Raw genomic sequence first — 14,036 nt, 5'->3', positions numbered from 1 at the left:
TATTACGGCAAATTGAATAATATTGTGCGTGTTAGGGTATATACAGGGTGTTACTCAAAAATGCCAAATATTCATTTGTCAAACAACAAAAAGGTTACCATAAACCATATGATTCACCTTTAAAGTGTCTTGAAGTTGCAGCTTTCTAAATTAGTTAGAAAAGAATGAGTTGAACTGTCTCACCCTGTATATTTCTTTTTATATGCATTTGTTTGTAAGACTTTGCAGTAAAGTACGCAAATACGCAAAGACTTTGCCACGCGCAGCCAACACTTTACTTTACCTCCTAACTCCTAGCCCATTCCCCCCTCCATCTACTCCTAACTCTAAACGCCAACGCATTGATAGGGAGTGAGGTTGTGCTTCTTCTTTTATTTTCGTAGGGATTCTTTAGCTTTTTATCAGCATACGCACAGACCTTGTCTCTTTGCGTTGGAGTCGCCTAAATCTCAGCGATATATTTTACATCATTATAGCTGCCTCTGGCATTGCTCGCTCTCACACTCCTCTGTCCCCTTTCTAAGAGTCTCTTGTCTGTTTGTTGTTTATGTTTTTGTTGCTTTCTCGCGATTTTATGACTTAGGCAGCGAAACCTCCAACTCCATATCAGGGGAGACACACACACATACACACCATCTGACTGAGATTTTGCTGACTTCACACACTTTTCCCCCATTCCTCTTTGCTCATTCTATTTGCCCTGCAGCTCTCACACTCTCTCTTTCTTACTGCACAATGAAAATCATTTTTCGATATGTTATTTCTTACCTTGGCCATATACAGATACATATATCTTTGTACATACGTATGGCATTGATTTACCTGGCATCTCTTACGCACCCTCTGGCCTTGCTTGCGCCCTTCGTTTCCCCCAATCGCTTCTTGGTATCCTCCTTCCACATCCTGGGCGACACTTTTAGCATCATTATCTGCACAGAATCGAAAGCTAAAGCACTTTGAGTTATGCGCCACGTAGACGTTCAAAAAACATAAAAAAGCAACAACAAATAAATGGCAGGGAAAAATGAAACGCACACACACACACGCATAATACAAATACAATTGCCGCGGGGTAGGGGAAAAAGACTACACAAAATAAAGAGATTCTCAAGTTGCTTAATGAAATCATTTCAAGCATTTTATTTAAAGATATTTACAAAAATAAATCCTTCGTTGGCCATGCGAATTAAAGTCTTGAGTCAAATCAATTGCAATTATGGCCATAATCCAAAGACAGTTTTGTCCTACTCCTTAACCAATTTAACTCTATGATTGCCTTCATATTTTCACATTTTGCAAATAATTTTATGAGTATTGTTTTATCAAAATTTGACATTAAATTATGTGAAAAATTGACATGAAATAGATAGATAGACTTGATAGATTATTTAGTAGGAACAGTTGGGCTATTAACTGCTCTGCTTATTTCTTACGAAAACCAACAAATTATTTTTTATATCTTGAGGACTTCTGACTAGATTTAAAGTCATTTTAGGATCCCTCAAAATTTAAAAGTAGCTTTGTTAAATTTTATCCTCCTGGAAAAGGGGTAAATCAAAGCAATAAATTGAACCTTCCCGATTACTGTTAATGGATTGAAGTATCATATCGAGTTCGTTTTTCCGTTTGCCGTTTGTTAATGCTGTGTTTTCCTATGATTTGTTGTGGGAAAAGCGAGCTTTGTACATTTCGCTTTGATACAAAGTGGAAATGTTTGAGTTTTGTTGCGGGGTCTATGCGGTTGGCTTTAATTTGTCTAAGTGCAGTTTGCAAACGCAATTTTGAGGGAAGTGAGGCAAGTGAGAGTTAAGAGGAAGTTTGAGAGAGGGATCAAAAAGTTCACACATTTTCCCACACACACACACATAGACATATTGAGGCAACACCTTGACCAGGCGTTTGGTTATTTTTATGGTCGATGTTATTGGATGTTGTTGGCCCATAAACTGACAGAATCTCATCCATTCATCTATCGTTACGTTTTGAGTGTGTGTGTGTGTGTGTGTGAGTGTGTATATATATATAGAGGGGGTGTGCTTAACACATCATTGAACTGTTACGCAACACACACACACACACACGCATATACACAGATTGAGAAGAAGGGAACCCACACACACATATGTCCGGTCGGGGCCATCGGCAGACAAATCCCATTTGATGTTCACTCAGCAGAAAGGCAACGCCAATGAAGCATGCAAAAGGTACGAGAATTTCAGCTTTTCCTTGCTGTTTTCTCTGTTCATCTCTGTGTTCTGGCTGAGATTTTGGCTTTGTAACTCAAAATCGGTAACAACAGCTACAAGGAGCGAATGTGCAAACATCATGAAAAACGCTGGCCCAACAGCAATAGCAACAACACTAACAACAGCAACAACAGAAAGCACAAGGAACAAAAGGCCAAAGGCAGATAAAGACTCTTACAAGCCGCAACCCAAGCCAAAGCCAAAGCCAAGGCAAAGGCAAAGAAAAAGAAAACTTTTTGAGTTCGTTCTCTTTTATTTTTTTTTGGTTTTAGATTTTCCCCGTTTGCCCTCCTTTATTTTATTGAACTTTAATTCATTTTGCAGCAGCAAGCTGAATGTGCAGAATAAATTGTTTTATATATTTAAGCTAAACTGCGACTCTGACTTTGTTTCTTCTTCCTTTTTTAACCCTCAACTCTCTGTGAAAATGTGCGTCCGAGAATGCAGCGCGACTTCCTTTCCTATTGTCCATTGGGTCATAAAATGGCTTCCGGTTATGCTTCAAGTGAGATTAACTTGTCGTTTGCAATTTCCCTTTGATTTGTTTCAAAATGGGGAATCAGCTAGACCAAGTAAGAGAATGGTCCAACATAATGGATATGGGAGTAGGGGGAATGTCTACTTGTTAGCATTGTCGTTGGCCCGTGTCCCCTCCAGACAGCTGGCATGGCTTTCGCTTTCATCTTGTGAAGCTTTCCTTTCATTGGCCATTGGCACAATGGAAAGGCATTTATGTGTTTTCGAGCCGTAGATGAGTCTGATTAACATTGCAAATTCAGTACAAATACAAAACCATATGTTTTATAAAGTTTCCCCCTGAAGCGCAGAACAGAGAAAAGATCTATGTATTAAATTATGACAATCAAGATTTGATTTGGAAAAAAACACAAACCAAAAGAATGACTTAAAAAATACTTAGAATATTAGTTTATTAATATTAAGATTCTTCTATTATCGTTTTACTACTCTTAATAACTTGATCTGCTTGTGCTATAGAAATTGTGCCCAAAAAAGTATGCTATATATTAAAACTTTTGTAAAATTTTGAGAACCAAACTCTAGGACATCTCCGAGTCGCATACAAAACGCCTCCCGATTTCCGATTCATGTTGAAAAATGTTTTTGTAATTGTTATATTTGCTTTGTTGTTGCTTTGGACTTGTACAAATTGATTTACAACAAACCATTTTCGCCTCTAGCCCACCCATGGGAGTTCTGGGGGAAACGCACATTTGAAAGAGTCCCAGGTGCAGGTGGGTTTCGGTGTAGAGTAGAGTCTGGGGTTTTTATTTGTTCCGAAATTGTTTTCTGTTTTTGTTTTTTTTCTGTTCAGGTTGAGCTGTTGTTTTGTTTCCTGAAAAGGAAACCCCATGTAGTGTGTGGGATATATACGAGTATTTGGATTTTTTTTCTCTTTTTGCCTTTTGTTCTTTCATTCGCTGACGTGGCACTAATTTTGTTTCATGCTGGCGCTTTCGCTTTTCGGTGGGCACCTTTTACAGGGAAACCGGAGGAAACCCAAAATCTGAACCAGTTCGTTCAGTTCGCATGGCAACCGTTGCAGCTTCACGTTGCATCCACGTCGCGGCCGTTGCAATTAAGCCGCGCAATCAGAATGCAAGATGAAGGCGCACAGCAAACAATTGAATTCCCTCAAAACTAGGACAAAGAGGCCGGTATGTTGGTTAAATGGTGACCACAAGCTGTAAGGCCAACAAAAGAGTTTGCTTCTTGTTGGCAGCTAAACACGAATGGCCACATGTGATTTTTGTCGACCTGCCATTGGGTTTTTTGTTAGGGCTATGTACAGCTCGTGTTCTAATTGACTAATGGCTTGATAATACAAATAAAGCCACTTAGATCAACCGAATCCCAAATTATGCCTTATAGCGCAGATGTCAAGGCACAATTCCTTTAAAAAGAGTTTTATACACAAAGAAATTTTTTGTATTCAAAGTTGATCAAAGATATCCATGAATTTCGTTGCCCTAGATCAAAGTATCATTAGAGTTAACTTCAGATATATAACGTATACTCACAATTCATTCACAATCAATACTTTCCCGAGTAAACACATACAGAAAAAAATATATACTTCCAAAATGTATTCATTTATCCCAAGAGCTGCACCCATACACAGAGACGTGACTGTTCAAACTTCCAATGGATGCCAATACCGTGTCAAAACAGAATTGGCCAACCAAATGGTAGCTATTAGGTGTCTCCTGGCCAAATCAGCAGACATCCCAGTTATACCCTTGGAAGACATTGATTCTGAAACCTTTGACTTGGTATTGAAATGGTGCAAAAAGGTACGAGATAGCAAGGATACGTTAAATGAGCATTCGGCACGGAAAATGTTCAAGAAACTGGTGAAAGAGTCCATCAAGGATCGTCTCATGATATATAAATTAATCTTAGCTGCCAATTACCTGGATATCGAGAGCCTTTGGGGAGCCACCACACAGCATCTTTCCGATGAGATAAGCGAATGCAAAAGCTTGAAGGACATGAACAAGATATTCAACGTACAGTAGTTAAAATATTATTAAGTTATTGAAAAAATTCTTAGTATTAATAATATTAATATTATTCATATTATTTTATGTTGCAAATAATATTAATAGTATTAATATTATTAATATTATTTTAAAAAAAGTTGCACACAGTTCTTGTGATTTATGAATATATTAAATATAAGTTAAAGTTATTATCCTTGAATTTGGTTGAGTTTTTCTTTTCTTTTCACCAATAAATATACTAAGCCAGATATTTTCTTCTCACAAAGCTTTAACTAAGGGGTGAGCGTTGCTAATGTTCCATAGAAATATAATTTTCCACCTCTTAACTCGTTAATATATGTATAATTTATGCCCAGCAAAGACTAGTTTACCTGAAGGTGTTAATATGAATGGCTTTTTAGGTGAGCTTCTCAGAGAATTTATGGTAAGAAGCATTATTATTTCGATTCAAATAGTTTTTCTTCTGTTTTCAGTCATTCAATCACTGGCAATTGATGATTTTGAGATACCCATTGAGATAACAACTCATCGGCAAAGATACGAACCACAAAAAACTATTAACTTGCGTAGTACTGTTGGAAGGACTCGAAGAACCATACATATAAACGAATTCAAGGGTAGCGAATCAGGTGAAATGGTGGATAACTATTGCTGCTTTTGGATATATCAAAAACATCCGGCCTTACCTGAAGCTTGGGAGCATCGAGAGGAATATCCATTCGATTTTCTATTTCAAGGGAAATTTGTGAAAAATAAGCGAAATGCATCCGACAACCAAACATATTGGAGTGATGAAAAATCAGAAAAATAGAGAAGAAAACGATGTACATAAATGCATAAGATTGTGTTTCAGTTTGTTTCATCTGTGGCTATGCATATAATTGTACCTAAGGCATTAAATTTCTAATTAACTTTGTCTGGCCATAACGACTGACCGAAAAAGAGAGACAAAGTTCGAAATTTTTGGCTCAAAAGTTGTTAAAATTTCATTCCACTGACCCCAAAAACCCTGAACATGAGGCATTTTGCGCCTAAGAGCGCCCAACACAGGCACGTAATGGATTTGACACATTATAATCAGGTTTGCATAGTGTCAGTCCTTCGGTCGTTCTGTCGCTCTCGGCAGGCGGTTGTTTTAAGACTCCTCCTGGGAGCTTCTTGGACAAGACATCAACTTGGGCACTTTGACGTGCTTTGCTTATTTGGTCAGCAAAGTTCTTGTTGTTGGAGTTCTCTTAGTAGTTCATCATCGGCTGTTGAGGAGCTGAACAGGACGTTGATAAGCAGAGCCCGGTCTCATGTCTGTGCATTTACTTAGTTAATTAAATTCAACTTCTTCAGGGAATGACAAGAGGCAATAGAAGCACAGCAGAAGAACGGAGCAAGTTTAATGCCAAAGGCATATGGTCCTTGAAAGGAGTTGGAGCCTCAAGGAGCCTCAACAGCAGCACCATCGGTGGGTGGAAAAGTTTGTCCAACGTATTTGTTCATATCATAGGTAAATATTCAGACTAGGAGAAGCATCAGCAGCAGCAGCATCGCTGTTTGCTTTTAATTTCACATTTTTCCTTTGCATGCGATGATTAGTGAGGATGCAGTGCATCTTGGCCATGGTATTTGCATAACTCACATTGCGAACTTAAGCAATTTCCTGCATCACTGACTGAATTGGGAATGGCAAAAACAGATTTAAATCTGGGACAAGGTGGACCCGACTCTTTCTTTGGAAATGGCAGCAGAGAACGACTCCTTACAGACTTGAGATTGCCACTTTGTCCAAGCAAATAATTTCGAATTAAATCGATTTAAATAGAAGTGTGTATGCACATACACACATACATACATACATATGTATCAATATGTGTATAAAAGATTTAAATGAATCAGTGTGTTCAATGTACGCACGCTCGTTCTAAATTCATTTGGCGTAAATGCAGTTTCTGTCAAGATTTTATTTACGTGTCTTTTTGGCAAGGGTTCTAAAATTTATTAGAAGATTTGAAGATTAATGTCCCATGGGAATGTTCAGTTGTTAGCTTTATCAGAACTTATGTACATTCACTTATAACGTGGTAACTCAATATTTCTGGGATGAACACAAACCTTCTGGCCCATTGATCTGATCGAACATAACCGCTTCCATGGGATTGAGTGTTGCTAAAAGAAAGTGCACTATGCCCACTTCGGCATATAGCTCCTTTTCTGTAAATGGCATCTGGCTGACAGCACTTCTTCAATACGCCTCCAGCTTGTCGTTTGAAAGATGCCCGACATTGAAGGTGGTGATGCTGGCATCAATGTCGAACACCTTTTTCAAAATTTTTTCCATTGAAGTGCAAAACCCCCATAATAATTGTAGGGTTTTGTAATTTGAACCATTGCACATCGTCTCTATATCGTCCAGTTGGCTCTTATAAGACTCCCTCTTAAAAAGAGTCGCCAGTATTTCCTCCATACTGGCCCGAGTGAACGGGTCCTTCTCCATGTTGAATTTACTGGCAATGTGTGTCGAATCAAATATGACAGGAGGTGGATTTCGCCCCAACATTTTCTCTGCGTCCTCCAGAGCCCGCACATTCATCTTATTCCGGTCCGACACCAGCGCCACAATATTTTTCCGGAAACATGGTGGGACCTGATACATGACCTTAAGCAAAGTCACGGCGATCTCTTCCGAATCCGTGAGCTGCAGCAAAAAAAAAAAATTTATTAAAATTAATATTATCTATGTATGTACATACATATACACATTTTGTCAATTGTACTTACAAATCTCTTCGTCTCCGTCTCAGCGCTTAGGCAGCAGTTGGCAGCGTATACCAGCTTCATGTGGCCCGTGTTCAAATTTGTGAGGAGCACTACAAAGATCTGCAAATGTATGTGAGACACAATTGATTAGTTTGGATGCAAGGCTCCTTGGATAATGTTTGGAGTGTGTGGTGCCAGAACTCATCAATATTGAGACTGTATGGCACCGATTCCTCCATTTCTTAAAGCAAATCAGGGTCAAAATAGACCCCATTGACCAACCTTTTTATATGGCCCTCCATGGTGGCCACGAAATTCTTTTTCACATTTTCCTCCAAATTCCCCAGTCCTGGAAATATCCTGTTTTTGTATGCGAAAGACATCTTTATATATATATCTTTATATATTTATATATATTTTTTTATATATTTATATAGACAAAGTGACGCTTAGTGATTCTTCTTCTTTTTAATAAGAACGGTTGATTTTTAAAGCTTCTTTTTTTTCGCGGTAATTTTTTGCCCTCTCGCCGTAAATTCTTGCCCTCTCGCCGCTAAAAGATCAATCCTAAGGGTAGAGTAATAGTCCTAAGGGGTAGTTATAGTCCTAAGGGTGACAGTTATAGTCCTAAGGGTAAGATTAATAGATCAACAGCTGTTGGACGATCTATCGATATATATCGATATTTTACAAAAATTAGGTCACTCTAATTGCGCGCAAATGTGGAAAACATTCATTTTAGTTGTTGTTTTTGAAATTATCTTAGTAGGGTAAAACAAAACACTAAAAGTATATAATAAAATTTAAGACGGATTCGAAATGTCCGTATTATTGGCGGATATTGATGCCACCTGTGCTGCTCTTGGCTATAGCGATGGCCAACGTTATCAGGCTGAACCTGATGCCGTTGAAGGACTGAAGGTAAGCAATTGGAATTGAGATCAATTGCCCAGAGTAACATGGTTAATTGCATTTTAGCATTTGATATGGATTCTACGACGCGATCTGGACAACCACGAGTATCGTCGACACATGGGACGTGCCAAGGTTCTGCAAACGGATTTGATCTACATGCTAGCAGATTATGCCCAACACGAAGAGTTGTCAGACCTACTGATACGTCTACTGGTCATTTTGACCAATCCAACGCTATTGCTATATCGCGAAGGTCCGCCCAATGACAATCATGGGCGCAAGGTGTTTATGGAACTTATTGACATACTACAGGGTTACAAGGCGGCTTTTGCCAGGGACAAAATCTGGACGGCCTTGTTTGAAAAACTCAAGCAGGCCTTGGAAGTTGTAAGTAATCATACGTTTTCTACTCTATTCACATAGTAGAACAAAACCACAGGAATAGGATAGTCTGGGGAAATATTAAATATGCCACAATACGAGGATTTGGAATACGGAAATATGGAGAGGTTTTATGGCGAAGGAGATGGTGACGGCGAGGATGATGATAGCACCAGCAGTGATGACTCCTCCGATGTGGGTCCAACATATTACAGTTGTTCGGTGTGTTTGCGCACTGCCCGCAATCCTCAGGTCAATTTTTGCGGTCATCATTTTTGCGAACGTTGCATTTCCAATTGGATTGATACTCGTGGATCCCGGGCAAATTGTCCGTATTGTTTGTCACGCATTGGCGAGAATACACTAATAGCTATTCGTTACTCGGAGAGTATGTTTCATTCGAATAGGCTTCCCAACAGTCGTTCGTTGGAGGAACATCGCCGTATGCTATTGCAAGGAGCCGAATACATCAAAGAAGGTCCATATTTACCATGTACTGGAATGTTCAACTGTGGTTACGTTGAGTATCCGCCGCAGCCGTTGATGCGTCTAAAGCCACTGGCACCTCAGCTGCTACGTCAGGAGACCATTTTGCCCATTCGACGTCAATTCGTGGATCACACCTGGGGCCAACGTATCATGATGCTAATGATAATGATTTTTCTGTTGGGCATGTGCCATAATGGTACCCTACAGATTTAATTCCATTTGGCTTGAACTAGCATAACCCATCACTGGAAAAATTTCCAAATTTCAACATTGAAAATCAAAAATTGCTCAGATTGTTTACCAACCCCGCGCACTGTCCACGTCCTTTATTAAATTATGCTCAAGCCATTCATATAATCAAATTGCGTTAATTAGTCTGCATAAATGAAGTCACTGCTGGGCAGTCCAGGCATTTAACGCCACTATTTTGTTCCATCTCTTTTTTTGTTTTTTGTGGTAATCTCTATAATCTTTATATTAATGGCCCAACGGCCGCGCAAAAGTTTTAATAGCTCTTGCAGCTGCCAACAGTCAAGTTTTTTTTTATTTGAACCATTTTCTCTCGTTCTCTTTCATTCGAATTTTGTTTTGGCCAGAGGAATACTTTATTCTGACTTTTTGTTTGTGCCAACTCTCTTTTGTGTGGGCTTCATAACTAATTTGAACTTTATTACTATCTGGTGCATTCAATCTAAACCCTTCACCAAAGCGTAGTTAAGTCTTAAAGTGGCTTCAATTTATAGAATTTTACTGTCCATGCCAAGAATTGTCTTAGTCAGCAAAAGCATTATTCAACAAATCAAAGTTAAATATAAAAACCCGAAGATTTGACTTAGTTTAGGCTATTACCAGGTACTAAAAGATCATTTTTGAATGCACCAAACTTTTTTAACAGTTTAAAAAAGACAAATTTCCGTGTTATGATAACCCAAAAACCGCAAGTCGATTAAATAAATAGGCTACAACAGAAATGACTAACAAGCGTCAAACAATCAGACACATTCTCCTGACAAATGCGGTCCACTACGAAAAAATACAAAAATACGGAAAGCGTACTTAAAAAAACAATGATTTTTCCCACACATCAATGTACATAGAATGTTGTTAAAACCACAAAAGCAACAACAGCAATGGCAAAATTTAGTGAAATCCCTAGACCGAAGCTGTTGCCTCTTTTGCAAATATTTTGCAATTGCTAAAATAAAAATGGTTACGTAGAAAGCGGAATAGATTTTGTTCTAACCAGGAAGCAAACACTAACTAGATGGGATAAAATTGTTTTCTCTTTTTTTTTTTTTTTTTGAGGGGGTGCCTTTTGTGTAATTTCTACCACAGCTCGAATGATTGGCATCGATTTATCATGTTGAGCTTCACATGTATACAATGTGAATACCTTTTGTTTTTACATTTTTCCAAAACGCTTTTTGAAAACTCGTTTATTGATTATGATCAGGAGTCAGGAAAACGAGATTGGAGGAAAAAGGAAAAAACCCAAATGTTTAAACCTAGCAACGAACGTACAATAGACCAACAAGAACAGAAGACTGAGAGCGAAGTAACTCTAACCTCACCCACGCACCCCACTCGGGGACAGCGAAATAAATTCATTTAAAGCCGATTGAATCGACATTCATAACACTCCGGGGAGCAATTCCAAAGGATTTTCATGGAGCTAGCATTGCCATCACCATAGACATTGCAAAGTGTGGCCCGAGGATTTCTTTACATTTTCTCTGTTTTTTTTTCTGTATTTTTTTCCTCGAATTTCGTTTGTATATACCCTAGCAAAGAGTAGTCTAATGTTATAGCGTTTCGTGTTAAGCAATAAAGAAAATTATATTATTGTATATATGTAAATTTCTAAATATACTCGATTCGCATCAATAACTTAGATGTGTACATAGTAAGGCACACTAGCATTCCGCTTAAGTTAAAGGGAAAGTTCTCATAAGTTAAATATGTAGGTCTTAAAGAATTTCTTTTCTAGTTGCGAAAGTTTGCCATAAAGTTTAAACATAGTATACATACATTTATTTGTGAATTTATAACTACTTATAAAGAAGTTAAAGAGTATACAAGTTTTTGAACTCGGAAGTTGGCTTTATTTTTATACGTATGTTTAATATAAGAACGAATTTCTTTTTGGTTAAATGCAGCGAATTTTTATATGGATATTGTCTATGTTGCTTTGCCAGCTTTCCTCTTTTTAACATCCTCTTGCTGTAGTTATTGTCGTTGATAATGAATGTGTACAAGGATTTGGCGCATGGTGCCTCTGGCTGTTGGTTGTCGGCTGACTTTTTATGCTTTACTTCTTTACTTCTTTATTTGCGTCGTGACGACTTACATGCTTTGATGTATACGCGCGGCAAGCAACCAAGTGGACAGCCAAGGATGAGGTTTTTTTTGCTTTGTTGCGTACCTTCATTTGCACCTTCATTTTGGTTTGTTGCGTAGGGAAACCGAAAGCGGAAGTCATTATTAACTTTGCCTTTGAGAAGGGCTCCGGGCTAGGGACCCAAAGATACAGAGAGAGAGAAAGAGAGAGAGGGAGCATGAGAGTGAGAGTGGCGGGAGTGAGTTGCTGGCGTGTCCATGTCCGGATAGGAGTCACAGCTGGCTTGTAGGCACAAAAGCCGCATTAGTTGTATTTATTTTTAAGCTCACAGCCGGAGCAACAAAAGCAGCAGTTACGCTCTCGTTCCTACGCTGCTCCCCACCCTCAAAATTGATTTCAACTTGACTTTGTTGTGGTCCTCCAACAGTCTCGGGCTTCCGTTTTACATTCGAGCTACATAAATTTGCAATTTAATTTAATTTAATTTCATTTGATTATTTTAACTTGACTCGCGGGATTTGGTGCTTAGATTTTCTTTATCTTTTTTATTTTACACTGGGATTTGTTGCAATATTTTATTACTTTGACTTTTAATGTGGTTTGATCTTCCTTATTTTTTATAGTCTTTTGCTGTACGCAGTGAAGAGCAAAATTTACTGATTGAACGGCTTTTGGTTTTGGTTCGTAATGTTTTGCAAGTGCCAGCCAATCCTGAAGCTGAATGTCGGGCGGATAATGATGCCAGTCTCCACGATCAGGTTATATGGTCTCTACATCAAACAGGAATGTTGGATTTGGTGCTCTTTGTCATATCTTCACCGGATGAATCTCAATTCCATTTGCATGGCCTGGAGATAGTTTGTTTGCTATATCGGGAACAGGTAAGTGAGGAATAGCCTACTGCTGAATGCGAAATAATTATTTATTTAATCTACAGAGTGCCGAATCCCTGGCAGATGCCTCTATGCAACGCAGTGTGAGTGAAAAGCAACGGGATCAGCAAGAACTCTTAGCTGCTCGTCGTCGAGAGCGGTCCAAACGTCAGGCACGTCCGCCGCCTGGACGACATTCCCGTTTTGGTGGCACTTATGTCATACGCAATATGAAATCTGTTTCCGATCGTGATGTCATTTGCCATCAACCTCTCGAGCGTGTCTCTGCAATTGACTTCGATCGCGAGAAGCAGCAACAAAAACGCTCACATCGCCACATCAAAGAGGAGGCTCAGGTGACGCGACGAAGTGCCTTTACTGTAAGGTAAGACTTCAACTGATATCTCAGACACATAACTATTTGTCTCTGGCAACTTCCTGCACTTTGGGCAGACTATTGTGTAGCTGTGGTTAGCCATTAACAACGGAATTGTTATACCCCTGCCAGGCTCGGGCTTGGCATTCCGGCCATTGATTTTCGATTTTACGCTGCAGAGCCACGCAAAGCGCAGGCAAGCGAGCATATAAAATAATATTCAATAATAAATGAAGCCATTTCCCTTCGGATGCCGCTCATTCCCTTCATTTTGCTTATCCTGCACAGCAGCCTCTCTTGGCTGTTGCTCACGTTATTTTATAGAATTGCACAAACTGTATTGGTTCCCTGGCTTGACTGGGCTTCTTGTTTTGGTTGACTTGGCCGGGCTAAACAAAGCTTTTCGTCGGTCGGTCGGTCGTTGGGTCTTTTAAGGCGCCGCCATTTGCCTCGTTCCTGCTACCGCACTCCCTAATGGCCACCAGGTGCAGCTATTTTATGATTCTTTTTTCTATTTTTCTTTTTTTTTTTTTAACCAACAAACTACTTAAAGGATACCCGACATTGCATTGGAGGATGCTGCTGGCTAGCTTGGAACTGTTACAGCAAATGCATTTGCCGCAGTCTAAAGAATTCTTTTAAGTATACTCTCACGTTTGCAAGGGTCCTTCAACTGCCGAATGTTATTGATGTGTACAGGGCTTTATTCCTCTTTCAGAAATTTTATAAAGAATTTCCAAAACGATTTGAAATAGTATTAAATTTTCTTTAATTTTTTACGAATTATTAGAGAATTAGAGTCTCTCATATTCCTTTATTTGTTGCTCCTGTTGGGCTGCCTCCTGATAGTAGCCATAAAAACCTTTTTGCAGAGATAAAACTGCTGCACCAGAAGTAAGAAACGGCAAGTTGGCGCCGCCATTGGCATCGCCATCGCCATCGACTCGGAGCATCTTTGCCCATTGATCCATGCAATTTTCTAGTGAAAATTCTCAAAGGTTTCCTCTGGCAAAAATGTGGCGACGTTTGTCCAATACATATTTGCTTCTTGTTAGTCTGGTGGCTTTTGGCTTGTGCTCGTTGGCGTGGTTTATGGTCTCTCTCACTGTTGCAGGCCAAATCTTTAGGCACCCATAAATTGAGAGCCAG

At 39.1% G+C, this 14,036-nt stretch overlaps 2 protein-coding genes across 2 annotated transcripts in view; both read left to right on the top strand.

Annotated features, from left to right (window-relative positions):
- Nucleotides 1–8,237: 8,237 nt before the first annotated feature.
- Nucleotides 8,238–14,036, top strand: part of timeout (circadian regulator timeout) — a 65,415-nt gene continuing 59,616 nt past the window's right edge. The window contains exons 1-4 of the mRNA XM_068301545.1: nt 8,238–8,437; nt 8,495–8,818; nt 12,263–12,520; nt 12,577–12,896. Coding sequence (XP_068157646.1) covers nt 8,336–8,437; nt 8,495–8,818; nt 12,263–12,520; nt 12,577–12,896 — 1,004 coding nt within the window. The 5' untranslated portion in view covers nt 8,238–8,335. The remainder of the gene's footprint in view (nt 8,438–8,494; nt 8,819–12,262; nt 12,521–12,576; nt 12,897–14,036) is intronic.
- LOC137585675 (uncharacterized) lies at nt 8,839–9,663 on the top strand. Its single transcript, XM_068301548.1, has one exon. It carries the CDS (start codon nt 8,900–8,902, stop codon nt 9,512–9,514), a length of 615 nt encoding a protein of 204 aa, XP_068157649.1. The 5' UTR covers nt 8,839–8,899; the 3' UTR covers nt 9,515–9,663.

The sequence above is a fragment of the Drosophila tropicalis genome, unplaced genomic scaffold (assembly GCF_018151085.1).
Source record: "Drosophila tropicalis isolate 14030-0801.00 unplaced genomic scaffold, ASM1815108v1 contig_878, whole genome shotgun sequence".
NCBI lineage: Eukaryota > Metazoa > Arthropoda > Insecta > Diptera > Drosophilidae > Drosophila > Drosophila tropicalis.
This window is presented reverse-complemented; position numbering and strand designations above follow the sequence as displayed.

Coding starts and splice junctions, on each gene's coding strand:
- LOC137585675 (XM_068301548.1), top strand. CDS start 8,900: ATGCCACAATACGAGGATTTGGAATACGGAAATATGGAGAGGTTTTAT.